Below are 17,503 nucleotides of genomic sequence, written 5' to 3'. Positions count from 1 at the left end.
TTATTTGAAAATGTCTTTTTAAACTGTAACTATAACTTCGCAACAGAACTTTGGAAGCCTCCTGAGGACAAAAACTCTTCTCTCATTGAAATAAATCAATAAATGATGAAGTCAGATCAAGGATTTCTTTGACTCAGCTTCAGTGTGATTAGAGGATGGCTCTGGGAAATTTCCAAAAGCTGTGTTCGTAATCGGTGAGAAAACACTTCAGCTTCTAAGTATTATACCTGGGACGTGTGAACAGCTTTACATTAAGCTCAAACTCCTTTCTGAGCCACATTACAGCATTAAACAATGTATCAATAGTACACTCCCAGACCATCTGAAATTTAGCAAATCCATATTCGCTAAACCTGCTAACTAGGCAGCCACTGAAGGATGGGCAGAAAGAATTCCAACAAAAAATATTTAATGAAAGGATATTTTAGTTTTCTTATAAAGCCTGAGCTGGGCTGATTAAAATCTAAGTTTAAATTCCTAGCGTGGGAACTAAGTAGCTGTGGTTCCATGCTCCTGCAAGCCCCGGTTGCAGCAGCTAGAGAAGGTTCTAGAAGTTTCTGGCAATTGGGGTGGGGAGGGGAAGCTCCCCCAAGGGATTTTGGGCTTTGGAGCAGCCACAGAGGGTAATGCTGGTGAGTATCCTGAGTGGGTTCCTTTGGGGCGCTGCCAAGATTTGAAGGGTGAGAACTGTGCCTGCTAGTTAGTCATTCTGGGAAAGACTAAACACAAGCTCAATAAACCTGGGCATTAACCAAAAGAGGGAAAGTACGGCTTTCAGGGTCTAGTTTTCATTGTGAGCTTTAAAATAGCCAGTCTGAAATTTCCTGATCAACACTAGCGAGGTAATCTGCATGATAAAGACCCCTCCGGTTCCTTCCCGCTCCCCCCTCCTCCCGCCCCCTCCTGGCCCCCAAAAGAAGACAGTCTGGCTTGAAACAAGCATTTTCTTTTGCTACTACTTCTTGCCCCACCCTCCTGCCTTTATAAAAGCCTTCTGTTTGTACTATCCCTTGGAGCACCCTTCTAGTTCATGAACCATTGAATGAAGCCAATTAGATCTTCAAATTGACTCAGTTGAATTCTGTTTTTTAACACTATATACAATTTATAAATTTTTAAAACATTTTATTCTGAACATTTTCACACGCATTTAATAATATAACAAACTCCCACATATCTGTCACCTAGATTGAATAATTAGTATTTTGCTAAATTTGCTTCGTTTTCTAACTGAAGTATTTTCAGGTAAATCCCAAACATCATGATATTTCTTAATTATTTCCACATATAATCTCTTTTAAAATGTGTTTTTTTTTTTTTAAAAAATAACCATAATACCATTATCACACCTGAAAAAATCAACAGTACTCCCTTTAATATCATTTCATATCTGGTCTGTATTTAAGTTTCTCTAGTTGCCCCCAAAATGTCTTTACAGTTGGTTTGTCTATTTCTATGTTCAAATAAATATCCTCACCTTTGGTAAGATTTCTCAGAGCCCATTAGTCAGAATTAATCATCGGTCTTTGGCACCAGATCATGACAGAGCATGTTAGAGTTACTTACAGGCACTAAATTGTAAGAAACATGAAGTAAGGGACTTGTGTTTTATTCTTTTTAATTTACCATGCCCCATTCCGAGAATAATGCCTAGGCTATTACAAAACTGCATTTTGAAAAGAAATGACATTGGCAAAGTAGGGCTCTAAGTTTAAGGTCATTACTAAGCATGGGCTACACTTCCCCCCCCCCCCCCGCCCCGGGGCACGCCACGCGGCTTGCAGGATCTTACTTCCCCCACCAGGGATGGAAACCGGGCCCCCAGCAGTGGAATCACGGAGCCCTAACTACTGGACCGCCAGGGAATTCCCAAGGGCTATACATTTTAATTTTAATTTGTGGGCCATGATATATTCCTATAAGATTTCCTTTTTCTCCTGCTTCTATCCTAGAAAAAAATTTATCTTTAATTAACAAACTGAGGCTTTTCTTAGAACCTTCTGACAAAAGAAGCTTTAGAGATTCTGCAGAAGGAGCATTAAAAGGCTTCTTTGATTCTATTCAATACAAACCACGGAAAATGTTGAATTTTCTTTGAAGTAATCAACAAACGTCTCCAGCTACAGCTCGAGTTACACAGTAAGAACCCTTGTCAGTAACTGGGTGAGAAGTTATATTTATGATCTGCCTTATATAAAACAAATCTTTGCAAATAATAATTACTATTTATTGAATGCCTACTACAGGCAAGGCAGACTGCTACATGCTTTGCATACATTCTAACATTTTTTCCAACTCCCTGCCGAAGTAGGTTTGTCCCCATTTTACAGATATATAAACTGAGAGTCATGAAGGTTAAGTAGTTTCCTCGAAGTCAGTCAGCTAATAAAGTATGGCAGGGGTGGGCTCTGAACTCAGGTCAGTTTGAATGCAAAGCCCATGACTAGAAATAAAATGGGGCTGAAACAGAGCTGGGTCTGGCCGTTCAGAAAACATTAAGATGTTTTCGTTTTTATGCTAACTCATAGCTTGAACTTCAAACAGTTTTAAAATAATTGTTTTAAAATAACTATTTTTAGATAACTGAGCTTGCACTCTTGACTTAATCGCAGTTGCTAAGAGCAGGGTGCAGAAAGAACAGCGCTGCCTGATTGCCAGACAGACCCGGCTTCTGATTACATCTCCGCCGCTTACTGGCTATGTGCCTAGAGCATCTCTGAGCCTAAATAACATACCTTGCAAAAATGTCGAGAAGATTCCAGTACAGTGCCTGGCACACAGATCCTGATTTAATTATTATTCCCGTGTTTCTGCAGCCGCCTTCATGCTCCGTGCAAGGCTAGGCTGTTAGCTTAGGGGCGAGTTCCTTCAGGGTTGTCTCAGAGATCTTCTCTTGGAAACCTCTCCAGTTGATTCTTTCTGTTTCTTCTCCCTCATCTCCTGATTCTTTTTTTTTTTTTAATGGAAAAATTCAGGACAACAAGGAATTATTCTGAAAGGAAATTTACAGCTTAAATTATCTCCGTAAGTGCGCCACATCACATTTTTGGAGCTTTTAATGTGACTTGGATTAATTTTAGTTTACCTGCCTGCACCAAGGAGCCTCCCATGGGACCCCGGGATCTGCGGCTCCTTTTCCGGACCTCCTTTTAGAGGGGCTGTTTTTCACCTGTTCTTGGCCATCCAAGCGCCCCTTGTTCTTAGTTCCACCCCCTTGCAGACGCGCCAACGCCCAGCCTGCGCTCGCTCCGAGCGGCGGGTAAGAACCGCGGCAGGCGGCAGGGAGCGCTAGCGTCCGGCTGCGCGGCGTTTGAAGGCCCGGCGTCCAGCAGGGGGCGCCCGGTTGCCGGGCGCCCGGCATGGGAAGCGAGTCAAGCCCCGCACGCCCCCTGCGCGGCCCGCGTGACCAGAACGCACCGGCCGGCCTTCCGGAGAGGGTGGGGTTGGTATATAATGCGCGGAGGTCGGGGTCGGCATTCGGTTCTGGGCGTTAGCATCGTCCGCTCGCGGCAGCCTGCCAGGTCTCCCAGGTGAGCTGCCCTCGGGCGGAGGCTCTGGTGAGCCGGCTCGAGGCTGGCTTTGGGATACGTTGGCCCGTTTGGAGCCCACCAGGCTGAGTCCTAGTAGCTGAGTTTTGATCAATATCTTGGATTTTTTTTCTTCTTCTAGATTTGGCATTCTACACTGAAGTCATCATGAGCTTTTTCCAACTCCTGATGAAAAGAAAGGAAGTAAGGTTTTATTTATTTGTTTGTTATTTATGGCTGCATTGGGTCTTCGTTGCTGCGGGTGGGCTTTCTCTAGTTGCGGTGAGCTGGGGCTACTCTTTGTTGCGGTGCACGGGCTTCTCAGTGCTGTGGCTTCTCTTGCGGAGCATGGGCTCTAGAGCGCAGGCTTTAGTAGCTGTGGCGCAGGGGCGTAGTTGCTCTGCGGCATGTGGGACCTTCCAGACCAGGGCTTGAACCCGTATCCCCTGCATTGGCAGGCGGATTCTTAACCACTGCGCCACCAGGGAAGTCCAAAAGAAAAAAGTAAATTTTTAAAGCACCTGAAAATCTGACTAAAAATATTAACTTTTAAAGATGTTGAAGAAAGTATAAAATGATATAGAGCTATTCTGTTATATTTCAAGTGTTTCATATTGAAACGTCGGAGTATTTTGTTCTCTGTTAGCTTATTCCTTTGGTGCTTTTCACGACCGTGGCAGCGACTGGAGCTTTGTCTTTTGCTCTGTATTCCCTTCGAAAACCCGATGTGATGTAAGTAGGCATTCATCATTTATAAAAACGTTTTTAGCCGTGTTAGGTTGACCTTCAGTTTATGAAATGCATGGTATCAGTTTCCTGGTTTTCCCCCCAGGATAAGAATGTCGAATTGTGAACTTGGTTGGAGTCAGGGCCAGAAAGCATCCAGGTATCAGAAGACTATCAAATGATGATTAATGATAAAATAAGTTTACTAATATAAGTTCCTTGTATCTAAATACCCTTTCATCCACTGGCCCTCCTCCTCGTCTCCTGCAGCAAAATAAAGCTTGTTGGTTTTTTTTTTTAAACTTAAGTTTTGAAATTTAAAGTTCTTAGACGGTCTTTTGGGATATACATCATCAATCTTAATCATTTTAATAACATTTTAAAATGTCAGTTCATTAGAAAGGTCTTTCCTAATGTGGTAGAGTTTATAGATTCAGTTGTCTACAATGAATCTAATCTTAGCCCTGGATATAAGGTAAAATACTATGTGTCCTGGAATATGAGGAAGAGAAAAACCTGAAACTAATATTGACTGGGTGCAGGGCTCTGTAGAGCCGTAATGCTAGGCTCTGGCAGTTCATCACCTACAGGTTTCAAGCCCAGCCCTTCTGCCTCTTCCAGAAACTGGGGTAAGAGCATATTTGCTTGCTCTTAGCCTGGCACTTCCACCCTAAATGCTCTTCAGCTTATGAGAACATTCTCCAGTCTAGCCCAGTAAAGGGAATATAGACCTCCTACCCTGCAGAGGAATTGATCCTTGATGTTTGAGCCAAACTGTGAAGCTTTTTAAAGGAATGTTCCATCAATTTCAATTAACTCAACGCCTAAGTATGCACTCTTGAGTCTGTCCCAAGCGTATCTATAAACCCAATATCAGACTTAGTTTAAATGCACTTACTTTAATGTTTAATCAGCTTTCTTTTATTTTTAGCATTGATCGAAAAAGAAATCCAGAACCTTGGGAGACTGTGGATCCTACTGTACCTAAAAAGGTATTGCTACATTAAAACGTGATTTATACTTAGCCGAAACCTTAGCACATTTGTCAGCAAAATAGATGTAATACCTTTTCACCTTTAGGGTGCCATTTAATATGTAGTGCAAAGAGAGTGCTGTAGGGTTATGGAGATTTAGTTCAAATCCTTGCTTCATTAGTCACAGGTGATTTTAGATAATTTGGCCTCTCTGAGGCTCTCAGAATCTATAAAATGGGCACAATAATAGGGCTCTTCCTCAGAGTTTAGAGGATTAAAGAAGATAAGATAGAGTCCTTTAGCACAGTGCCTGGCCCTAGTCAGCACTCAAATATTAACTTTTATCGTTATTGTAACACATCATCTCCTTTTTTAATTTAATTTTTATTTTATATTGGAGTATAGTTGATTTACAATGTTGTGTTAGTTTCAGGGGTACAGCAAAGTGAATCAGTTATACATATACATATATCCATTTTTTTTCAGGTTCTTTTCCCAAATAGGTTATTACAGAATATCGAGTAGAGTTACCTGTGCTTATTAGTTATCTTGTCCACAGCTCTGTGCCTTTTCCCTTATTGTATAACTTGGATCATTTGTACCTTTGTTGAGTAATTACAGTGAGGAAATTTTAAGAGCCTACTATGTGCCTATCTCTGTGCTGGGAGCATCATACCTCTACTCACACGGAGCAGACACACTTTTTCAGCTTATAGTTCACATAAAACCATAGGGAATTAAAAAATCTAGAACCTGTTAAGTGAAAGTAGGGTAAATGGATATGACCTTTCTCTCTGATCCTGTAACACTCAGGAACCCAAAGGCTCTTTAGAGGGATAGAACCAGCCCATATTACTGTTTTAGCGATGGGAGGAGGTGATTCGTTGACTACAAATGTTATGGTGATGCTTTTTCCAAAGGGAGCTGTGTACAAATCCCAGAAGGGGACCTGAGGATGGACAGATCCTAACAAAACATTTTTATTCTTTTTTAAAAGCTTATAACAATCAACCAAGAATGGAAGCCTATTGAAGAGTTGCAGAAGGTCCGAAAGGCAACCAGGTGACCAGTCTTCGCTATTTTCTTCCAAAGAGTACTCTATGAATCTAGTGGAAACACTTCTGCACAAACTAGATTATGGATACCAGTGTGCGGAAATGCTTCTGCTACATTTTTAGGGCTTGCCTACGTTTTCAGACTCTGGATAAAGAATTATAAAGGTAGTGCAACAATAACCACATAGTCCCAAAATAAGATTCTATGTTTATTTTCTTGTTGTAAATTTGCTTTGCGTATTGAAATTTTTGTGTTTATGATGCCTGAATGTTCTACTTAAAATGCATAAAGATTTGTTAAATTTGATTGTCTCCAATAAAATACCATTTGTGCGAGATTTCTTAAAGTTCAGGTATATATTTAAATAGAGGAGAAAGTCTTTTTATGGGAGATAAACACATTCTGAAGCATGGAACTTCATCTTTTTAAATAACACCTAGTGCAAATTTCTGTATCAACTTTTTTTCCAAGTTCACTCATTCATCAGAAATCTATTGAATAACTACTGTTATCCAGGCACTGTTCTTGTGCGGCTGAGATAAAGCACTGAACAAAACCAAATTTTGGAGGGAGAGGAATAAAAGATGGTAAGTACAGTGAGGAAAATGAAGACAAGATGGGGTATGAGACTTGCATGGGGATTGGTCTTGGAGGAAGTACTGGGATTCTGGCAGTGATGGGAATGTGGGGCACGCGAGAGTAGCCCTCCAGATGCCAAGGCTAACAGTGGTGCTCCTGTGAGGCGTGGGGAGGGGAGGATGGAGAGCATCCCACAGTCTGGGGCTCCTCTTCACTGTGGCCAATGGTCCCTTGGAGATCAAAGGTACGATCAAACCCAGCGTGCCCCTCGGCTCCCCCTTGCCTACCTATTCTTGAAAGCGGGACCAAATAGAAAATAGCTTTTCATTAACTTCTTTTAAAAATTGAGATACAATTCACAGAACATAGTATTCATCCATTTAAAGTGCACAATTCGGTGGTTTTTAGTATATTCACAAAGTTTTACAACCATCTCTACCATCTAATTCCAGAACATTTTTATCACCCCAAAACAACACTGTACCCATTAGCAGTCATTCCCCCATTTCTGACCCCTCTGCCCCCAGCCTAGGGAAACACTAATAAAGTTTATCTCTATGGATTTTCCTCTTCTGGGCATTTCAGATAAATGGGATCACACATTATGTGGCCTTGGTGCCTGGCTCTAACTTAGCATAATGTTATCATGATTCATCCGTGTTGTAACACGTATCAGTATTTCTTTCCTCTTTATGACTAATATTCCATTGTATGGATATGCCATATTTTGTTTATCCATCAGTTGACAGACATTTGGATTGTTTCTACCATTTGGCTGTTATGAATAATGCTGCTGTGGACAGCCATGTATAAGTTTTTGTATAGCCATATCTTTTCAATTCTCTTGGGTGTATACCTAGGTTCATTAACTCTTGTAAATAAATATCATAAATCCCTTTTTCTTAATTTCCATCTGAACGTAATAGAAATTTAAGAGAAGGGCTAAATTCTAATCACCTTCACGGCAATAAGAATTAACTAGATCTTTCTAGAGACTTGGCAGTTCTGAAGGGATTAAAGCAAGACTACTTCTGCAACTTCTACTTTCCTTATCACCTCAAATTTTCCCAGATGAAAATCTCCGATTATTGATTTCAAGGAATTACATGTACCAGTTAGGAAGTACAATTTTATTTGCTTAAGCTTCTAAAGGGCAATGTGGTACCATATAGGCAAACAAAAATGAACAGCCTTGTGATGCTTGGCCAATTAGGAGAGCAAATTGGTAGTGTTTGGGAGGGGACTGCGCCTTTCAACTTTAAAACACAAACCTGATTGAAATACAGTGGCTTTATGGGGTGAACAAGGCAGTGGAAGGTACCATGCAGCAGGTTTGGGAGGGCGAAAGGCCAACAGCAATATTGAAACTTAAATTTCAAAAGATTTGTTGATTTTATTTTTGATAGTATTCTTAGCATTTTCCACACATGTTTTATTTTGAAATTTTTCAAATATTCAGAGAAGTTGAAAAACTAGTACAAAGAATACTCACTTTTTATCACTTAATATTTTGCCACATTTGCTGTGTCTCTCTGTATATTATGCTCTTTTAAAATGAACTCTGAAAATAAGTTACAGACATCATAAAGCTATTCATGCCTGAGAGAAAGGACATTCTAGCTGTTATACCATTATCATTCCTAAGAAAATTACCATTAATTCAATACTGTCACCTAACATATAATCCATTTCCATTTCCTCTGACTGTAATGTCCTTTATAACTGTAGTTTTAAGTCCAGAATCCAATCCAAGTTTCACTTGTTGCATTTGGTTGTTAGGTTATTGTACTGAGTACTTGATGGATATGTGGTCATGGAAGTGACTCCCAAGGAGCTTGTATAGAACTCTCTCTACAGAGTTTGATCTGGATAAGATTCTCTTGCTAGTGGACTTTGAAGTTTTAAAATTTGAGACAAAATAAAGACATTTTCAAGTAATTTAAATATTTAAGAAGTTGTAAAATTGTTAAGCATTCACTACGTGGTAGGTGGTGTGCTGGCCTCAAGGATTTGACATAGGAAAGGGAGATACATCTGTGAACAAATCCAAGCAATACAGTGACAGTAAGGCATGGATAGAAACAAGCACATGGTACAAAGGAAGGTTCCGAAGAAGATGGGTCCCTGAAAGCCTAGTTTCTTCAAAAACCATTAATTAGGGTAAGATAGGGAGGGTGGGAGGGAGACACAAGTGGGAGGGGATATGGGGATATATGTATATGTATAGCTGATTCCCTTTGTTATACAGCAGAAACTAACACACCATTGTAAAGCAATTATACTCCAATAAAGATGTTAAAAAAAAGCCATTCATTAGACATCAGAAAGGCAATTGAAGTAGAGGCATGTATTTACCTAGCCATAGAGAGCTAAGACAGCATCTCTTCAGAAACTTGGAGCAATTTAGTACATGAAATTTAATATTGGAGTGTAGAGTGGGATAGGTGAAATGCATAGGGCCTTTTATGCTATTATCCTGCAAGCACAAAGGAACCAGAATAGGATTTTAAGACGGGGAAGGAGATAATACAGTTTTCTCAAGGGACTGTTGGCTATATCATCTAGAGGTGGGTGATGTGCACTGGAGGGCCATAACTAACCAAGGCAGTGGCAGAGGGAATGGAAAAAGGAGGATGCGTTTGAACGTGCTTGAAGAGAAGACCTCAAGGCTTATTGGATGTGGCTGGGAGATGTCCAAAATGACTCCCAGATTTCTCACCCGAGTAGCTGGGTGCGCAGTGGTGCCAAGACAGAGAATACAGGAGGAAAATAAAATGGAATGTTCAAGGAAAGCGTAGATGAGGAATGAGTTAGGCTTTGGAACTGAACGTTGGAGAGCCCAGTAAGCTATCTAGGTAAATTACTTCTCGAGAACTGCCAAGAGGTGTGACTTGGAGACAGTTCAAGGGGTGGTAAAAGCCAGGGCGTGGGTAAACCTGCCTACAGAGGCAGTTCTAAAGTGATTTGAAGACTGAACAGAGAGGAATGTCATCATGAAGGACGTGGGCAGGGGAGAGGATTTGGTCCCTGATGGGGACTGAGAGAAATGTGGAAGGAGAACCAGGAGATGCATCATGGAGCCCAGAGAAGAAGGAAGGCTCTTCCACTGTTGGTTTCAGTTTGCAATTAAACCAAAGCCCAGAGTCCTTCAGCTTTATGGCCTTGAGCCTTAAGCAAACACCTATAATTCTCTCATATAAAAAGAAGATGTGAAGTAAGCTTTCTGAATAAAAAAGTTAAAGTCACACACCATATCACTAAAAACGAGTGAGGTCTAATTAAGTACTCGTTCATCATCATTTTTAATTTTCTTGGGGAAATTCTCTCACATTTTAGTTGGGACTTTGTGGGAGAATGAAACTACAGGCTCTGAAATCAGACCACTTTGCCACTTTACTACCCGTGTTACTTTGTACCTCAGATTCCTGGTCTGTGAAATTGGGTTAATCTGTTACTTGCTTGGGTTAATTGTGAAGATTATGTGAGGTAATAGAAGTTTCTGACATGGTGTTTAACATACACTAGTTGTTCAAGAAGTATTCCCTTTTTGCTTTTTAAAAAATGATTATCACTATAAAAGAGAAAGCTCTTTGCACAGTGAACACCCAAGTGTGCTTTATAGTTCCCTCGGCTTTGACTCTGTGCTAGAGCAATGTCTGTTCTTTTCCTCTGCATTGAAAGGAGTATTCAGAAAGTCAGCCCATTATATTAATTGTGTTTAAGGGTATGAATGATCTAGCGTATCCCTTCATAAATTTGCTTTGTCATGATCTATATTTGCATCTAACTGGAAAAAAAGAAGAGAAAGCTCTTAATGTGTATAAAATTATATTCTTCCATGAGTGAGAACATTGCCTGTTTGAGATTCACACACGCCTACTTCTGGTAACTGGTCCACCTTTGGTTCATAGCGCCCCAGTTATAAACCTTTGCCAGAGTGCGAACACACCCGAAGATAAACACATCTCACCTTTACTCTCACCTACACAGACACCTAGCTAGAAATAAGAACCCCCGCATATGTGCCCACCTAGATGGCCTCACATCTAGAAAAGACATAGTAGCAAAAATAATTATTTTTATGTGTATAATATAAAAATGTGTCCCTAGCAACAACTGTCTACATTTTAGTAATCACTATATTCCACAAGCACACTACACATATTCTTACATTCAAAGATGATGGTATGGGGCTTCCCTGGTGGCGCGGTGGTTAAGAATCCGTCTGCCAGTACAGGGGACACGGGTTCGAGCCCTGGCCTGGCAAGATCCCACATGCTGCGGAGCCACTAATAAGCCGGTGCGCCATAACTACTGCAACTCATAAGCCCGTGCGCCACAACTACTGCAGCCCGCGAGCCTAGAGCCCGTGCTCCGCGACAAGAGAAGCCACCGCAATGAGAAGCCCGCGCACCGCAACCAAGAGTAGCCTCCGCTCGACGCAACTAAAGAAAGCCCATCTGCAGCAACGAGGAACTAATGCAGCCAAAAATAAATAAATTTATTTTTAAAAAAATGATGGTATGTGGTTTGAATAAGGAAGGGGGGTGAAGTTGCGTATATGTACCTCAGAGAGCAATAGGAATTTTTAAATTTTTATTTATTTATTTTTAGGATTAAAATAGTAAAGAAGTTTTCCTGGCATAAAAAAAAGTATCTTCTGTAATTCCAAGGGTTTCTTATTAATTGGTTGCTTCAATGGCTGAACAGTAGTTTCACACATTCATGATAAATTGTTTCCCTTCCTAAAATATAGCTTTAGGCTGTTGCAAATTTAGTTCAAGAGATCTTTTTCACCTGAGTGAAAAAGATGAGGAACCCTTGAGATACCTGTTTAGGGTATCAATTTTTTTAAAATGTAAACTTGATAGAAGGGAAATGCAAGCTCCATTATTGATTAACAATATCTCTATTTATGGAGCACTAACTACGAGCCTGGCATTAGCTCTTTAGCAAGGATTGCCTCTTTTAATCCTCTCAACAAACCCCAGAGGTAGCTTTTACCACTCCCATTTTACAGAAGGAGAAACTAAGGCTTGGAGAGGTTAAGTGAGAGCAATAGGAATTGAATTAGTTTTTCTGGTAATTATCCCTCATAATATCTTTCCCTCATGCTTAGAAAGTTGCATCAGGTAATTATGTATTTTCTCCCTAGAAACTAAGGCTTGGTTTTGGTAGTGTTTTATTTGCTTGTGTGCATACTACTTAGTTTTAAAATGAAAACGAATAAAATTAAGGAAAACACTAAATTTGATAACTCTTGATGACATGCTAAAAGCAACTTGCTCATTCACTTGGTATGACTTATGATACATATATAATAAAATATTGTTTATTTGGAGAGTGGGCATACTATGTAAAAAATTAAACTCCACTTTTTTGTATTTACATCAAGTAATATATGTGATTTTTCCTTTACTTGGTTGTGTGGAATCATGAAGTCGATACTGTTCATGTTCTAAAGGTTATGTTGTTCAGGTTATGTTGCCTCGGGCAAGTTAACCTGATTATTTTATTTCATAATTCCTTTGCTTATCTGAATTCTCCTTATCAACATTGATGAGAAATGGATTCATATTGCAAGGCAAATGTGACCTATTGTTTGCTTGTTATTTTCTAGACAAGTTCATTGAGTAAACCTCTGGACACTTCTCAAATTTTGTTTCAGATTATTTTTTGAAGTAGCACCATTTATTTATTTATTTTACTTTTATTTGACTTTTTTTTTTTTTTTTTAACTGAATTTATTCCCAGGCCATAGTTTTTGCTTCTTCAGTTTCTTCTGGGATATCTTTTTCTTCTATGCAACCTCCTCTTCTGGTTTCGGAACAATCTGCTCTTTTTCAGTAAGGATCATCTCAATGTGGCAGGGAGAGCTCATGTACGGGTTGATCCCACCATGAGCTCTCTAAGTCCTGCGCTGCATCTTGGGGGCTGTGTTCACCTGGATGTGTTCAATGACCAGAGGATCTACACCTAAGCCCTTCAGTTCAGCATTACTCTCTGCATTTTTGAGCATGCGCAGTAAAAATTCAGCACTCTTTTGGGGCCATTGACCCTGCGTCCAGCCCCACTGTTTGGCCTGGGCACACCTACAAACTCCACCATTGTAACGGCAGAATGGCACACGTTACTTCTGTAAAGTGATATCCTTCAGATACTTGGTGGATTTTTGGATCTGCATACCCTTAATGGCATGAAGATTCGAACCTCTTGATTTGCATGATTTTTGTGGGTTTTCTGGGTCAAGAGAATAGCGAACCATTTTCAGAGGCCACCTTGGGCTGCTTACTGGGAAACTGCACCATTTATTATACTTTTTAAATTATTTTTTAAATTGAGGTACAGTTTAGACAGAATAAAATGAACAGGTCTTAATGGTTCAGTTAGAGGAGTTTTGAAAATTATATGCACCCATGAAAGCATCATGCAAAACATGCTATTGAACATTCCTATTACCCGAGAAAGTTCTTGTGGCACAATTTACTTTTTAAATTAAAACCCACTAAATTGTACACTTTAAAAGGGTGAATTTTATGGTATGTGATTACATCATCAAAAAAAAATCTGCTCCACATTTACTTGCTATCTCACCTCAAGAACTAACAGAGGTTTCCGCCATATGTAGTAATCCGTCCCAGCCCCCGCCCCCATATATTACATTTTATTTGCTTTCTTTTTCGAAAACAGGAAATTGGAGGTTACTGAAGATTGTAAGAAGCACATCAACAAGACCAGCTGGGCCAGGGCTTGTAGTTTAGGCTGTCCCTGCAGTGACAACAAATAGGCTTCCCTGGGCTCTGGTGTGGAGAGACCCGGAAGCAGAGTTCGGACACTGGGTTTACCTTGTGTCTCAATTTGTAAATATTACCACCCACAGAGTAAGGGCCCAGGCAGAGTACAAGAGTTACTGTAGCGGAATAAAGACGTAGAGAATAGACTTGAGGACACGGGGAGGGGGAAGGGTAAGCTGGGACGAAGTGAGAGAGTGGCATTGACATATATACACTACCAAATGTAAAATAGATAGCTAGTGGGAAGCAGCCGCATAGCACAGGGAGATCAGCTCAGTGCTTTGTGACCACCTAGAGGGGTGGGATAGGGAGGGTGGGAGGGAGACGCAAGAGGGAGGAGATATGGGGATATATGTATATGTATAGCTGATTCACTTTGTTGTACAGCAGAAACTGGCACACTATTGTAAAGCAATTATACTCCAATAAAGATGTTAAAAAAAAAAAAAAAAAAGACTGTCCCGGCAATAAATCCTCTCCAGGGCGAGGCTGTAACCAAGCTAAGCAAGAGAAGTTACAGTTGACTTCACAACTGGATTAGTATATGCTTCACCAACTCTTCTATCACCATGTGTGTCAGAGCTTGCCCAGAGAGCAGGGAACCCTCTATGTCACCAAACCAAATCCTCCCAACCGCACTAGGAATCTGGCTCATTCTTTCAGTAAAAACAGCTGTTCGCAAACTTTAGCTGTGCATCAGACTCTCCTGAAAGGCATGTTAAGACGTGGATTGCTGGACCCCAAACGCAAAGATTCTGCTTCAGTAGTTCTGGGGTGGGATCTAAGTATTTGGGTTTCTAATGAGTTTCCAGGTGAATCTGATGCTTCTGGTCCGGGGACCACACTTTGAGAAGTACTGTGCTGAAACCGCTCCTACAACATTTGGTAAGTAGTGGGGACTTTCACCCAGTTGGTAATAATACCCTAGACCAGCCTTGAGATGTCAGTTGAACTCTTGCTATCAGGAGAGCAGGGTCAGGCCAGGCATGGGACACTCGAAGGGTGGGAGTGCCTCTCCTGGCCAGGCCGCCCCGGCTGCCTGTTCAGTCGCATTGATCCCGGCACCCTAACCTGAGGAGTGGTGGGTCTAACAGGTACCAGTGAGAGTAGATGCGGATGCATTTGTGAACGTCTTCATTTCTCTGCAGAGATGACACTACTGACCACTCATTGTCAGGACAGATGGCAGTGGTTCTGCCGGTAACAATCAAATCTGACATTAATTCAGCTTCATGGTGGGCACAGTGGGCAGGGGGCAAGCAGACAGGTCAGCACCTGACTCTAGGCTCTGCAAGTCAAGAGCTGGGTGACCTGGATGGGTTTCCTAACTTCTCAAAACCTTGCTTGGCAAAGGGGGATTCATCTCAGGGGTAAACCAGTGAGGTAGGTCAATATTTAGAAATGTCTTCACTGAGATATCTCAACCCTGCACTATTTCCTCATTGCTCTTCTTCCCTCCAGTGTTTAGCCGGAGTGACTTTTGCTTCAGGGTGAGGACTGGACAGTCCTCCTCCAAGTGCAGCTGGGTGGGCTGGCAGAATCCGCATCACCTGGGTCTGCACCCCAGACCTGCTGAATCTGAATCTCTGGCAGGGAGGCCCAGGATTCTGAGTTTCAATACACAGACTTTTCAGGTGATTGCATGGCTAAAGTTTGAGAAGCTCTGGTCTAGAGCAAATAAATATTAATGTAGAGGCTTCAAAATCCATAGCTGAGACCACAGCCTTCCCAAAAGCCAATATGCATATATGTGTGGCAAGTTGGGAGAGAAAGGGTTTTGCTTGGAGGACAAAGCTCGGGAAACTGAGCCCAGAAGTTATGTTCTAAGCCACGGTATCCGGAAGATTTCATGATGGCGTAGTAGCCCTCTTTACATCCAAAAGGAAAACCAGTTTGATCAGCAGGAAGGAGAGAGGATGAGAAAGGGCTGAGATTAGATCTTAAAGGATCTACAGGGTTTTCAGTCCTCTTCTGAGTGACCCCACGAGACCCCAGCTTGAAAAGGCTTATTATGTCGGTCAGACTCTCTCAGAAGCTTAAAGTAAGAGACAAGGGTGACAGCCAGGAGAAAAGTCAGGGCCGTCATAGGGCCACTTGCACCCCAAGTTACTGAGGGAGTAGAGATGGAAAGAAGTTAGTCGGGAGAGAGAAAGGGGGCCTGAGCAGAAAGCCAGGAAGACGCCAAGGTGTGGGCGACAGCTGGTGTCCAGAGCCAGTAGGATTACTCTTATGAGCTCAGAGCCCTGGGAAGGGGTGGGGGCAGCTCAGAGGCGAAGCATCAGAGGGCACAGTCATCAAGCCATCTCCTGATCGTGGGCGGACAGTTTGGTCTGTGCCTCATCCAACTGGTCTGAGGGTCCCTCCTTCAAGCGTGCCCTTGACCCTGCCCCGAGCAGACCCTGGAGAAGGTTCATTTGGGGTGGTCCCCTGCGGACCTCTGGCTACGGCGGAGCTGGCACTAAGGAGGGGAGGGGCTGGGAGGTGTCTGGGCTGCACTGCTCTGCAGTGTTGGGCAATCTGGGTGTGTCCCGAGGTTCCTGGAAAGTTGGCTCATTACCTTCCCCCAAAACAACCTGAGACACCCATGGTGAGGTCAGCTTCAGTTTAAGCTGCTTCGCACACACGCACACACAAAAAATTCTTTTTTCCTCTTGACCAGAAAACTTACACTTAAAAACTTGAGCATGTTGTTGGGTGAGGCGTATGCAGCCAGGAGATGTGGGTTTCCTCTTGCTCTGAAGGACCTTGGGGAAATGATCTGCGAGCAGTCAGTATGTGCTGGCGCCTTGGTAAGCAAACCCTGGAACATGGTCCATAATGTATGGGTGGGTGGGTGGGTGAATTGATGTGCAAACCTCTTCCTCAAAGGAGCCTTCCCGGACCCCCGGACAGGCCCTCTTGCCTGCACTTCCATAGTCCTGTGACCCTCTCCTTTAATAACTTTTTCACGATGTCATTCTATGCGCGTTTGGGAAATTAATTTCTTCCCACACAAATCTGGAGCGCCATCCGGATTTTTCACTCATCATTGGATCACTAACCGCTGGTGTGTGCCTGGCGTGTAGTAGGCACTCATCATATCTATTTGTTGGTAAAGGTATGCCAGAGTTCAGTAACGGCATGAGTCTTTGTGAAAGGATTCATCACTGGGTTGAATCATCCAGAAAACATTTAAGGAGCATCCGTCACATGCCATGTACCATGCTAGGTGATACGGGGAGAGGGATTATACAAAGGTTAAGAAAACAGGGGCTCTGCCCTTAAAAATAAGCACAGGCTGGGGGTAAGGCCCACCCTCCACTGTGGCTGCTCTGGTGTCTTACCCTGTTGTTCTCCTTGCGGAGGAAGCTCTTTCCCACCTGGTCACGGTGGGGGGGGGGGTAGTCACAGAGCACATCCTAGCCCCCCAAATTAGAGGAACAGATGTGGCCATCCTAAGTGAGGGTCTTGCATGGTCAGACAGTCCATGAATCATCTAGATCTAGGATTAGAGAGGCAGGAAGTTGGGCACTGGGAGAGACTTCAGAGATGGCCCACAGGTCTGCTCACCCTGGACCCCCAGACACAAACCAGTGCTTTGCACATAGCCATAGTCAATAAATATTTGTTAAATAAAGGAGTTGGAAGGGGATCCTTGGGCAACGTTAAGACTTGTTTCCTAATTTAGCTCTGGAGTAAATCCAGAGTCCATATACTGATTTTGTTTAGCAATTTATGGCTTTTTTGAGTGTCTACTATGTGCAGGCCTCTGCGAATTTGAAGATAAAAACATAATTGCTGACATTGAGGAGTTGAGAGTCTGGTGGGGACACAGATTCATGACCTTGTATTTTCTTTATTATCTATA

The 17,503-nt window shown here is 42.1% G+C and overlaps 1 protein-coding gene and 1 non-coding gene across 2 annotated transcripts; both read left to right on the top strand.

Moving 5' to 3' along the window:
• The first annotated feature begins 3,361 nt into the window (after positions 1-3,361).
• C2H15orf48 (chromosome 2 C15orf48 homolog) lies at positions 3,362-6,583 on the top strand. Its single transcript, XM_059915552.1, has 5 exons — positions 3,362-3,530; positions 3,670-3,731; positions 4,174-4,259; positions 5,185-5,245; positions 6,225-6,583. The coding sequence occupies exons 2-5, from the start codon at positions 3,696-3,698 to the stop codon at positions 6,291-6,293; spliced, it is 252 nt and encodes an 83-aa protein (XP_059771535.1). The 5' UTR covers positions 3,362-3,530; positions 3,670-3,695; the 3' UTR covers positions 6,294-6,583.
• Positions 6,584-10,452: 3,869 nt separating this feature from the next.
• Positions 10,453-10,568, top strand: LOC132361451 (small nucleolar RNA SNORA22). Its single transcript, XR_009501739.1, has one exon. It is a non-coding gene; the product is annotated as a small nucleolar RNA SNORA22 (small nucleolar RNA).
• The last annotated feature ends 6,935 nt before the right edge of the window (positions 10,569-17,503 follow it).

Source organism: Balaenoptera ricei, chromosome 2, assembly GCF_028023285.1.
Source record: "Balaenoptera ricei isolate mBalRic1 chromosome 2, mBalRic1.hap2, whole genome shotgun sequence".
Taxonomy (NCBI): domain Eukaryota; kingdom Metazoa; phylum Chordata; class Mammalia; order Artiodactyla; family Balaenopteridae; genus Balaenoptera; species Balaenoptera ricei.
Note: the sequence above shows the minus strand (reverse complement) of the source record. Positions and strands in the feature narration are given on the sequence as shown.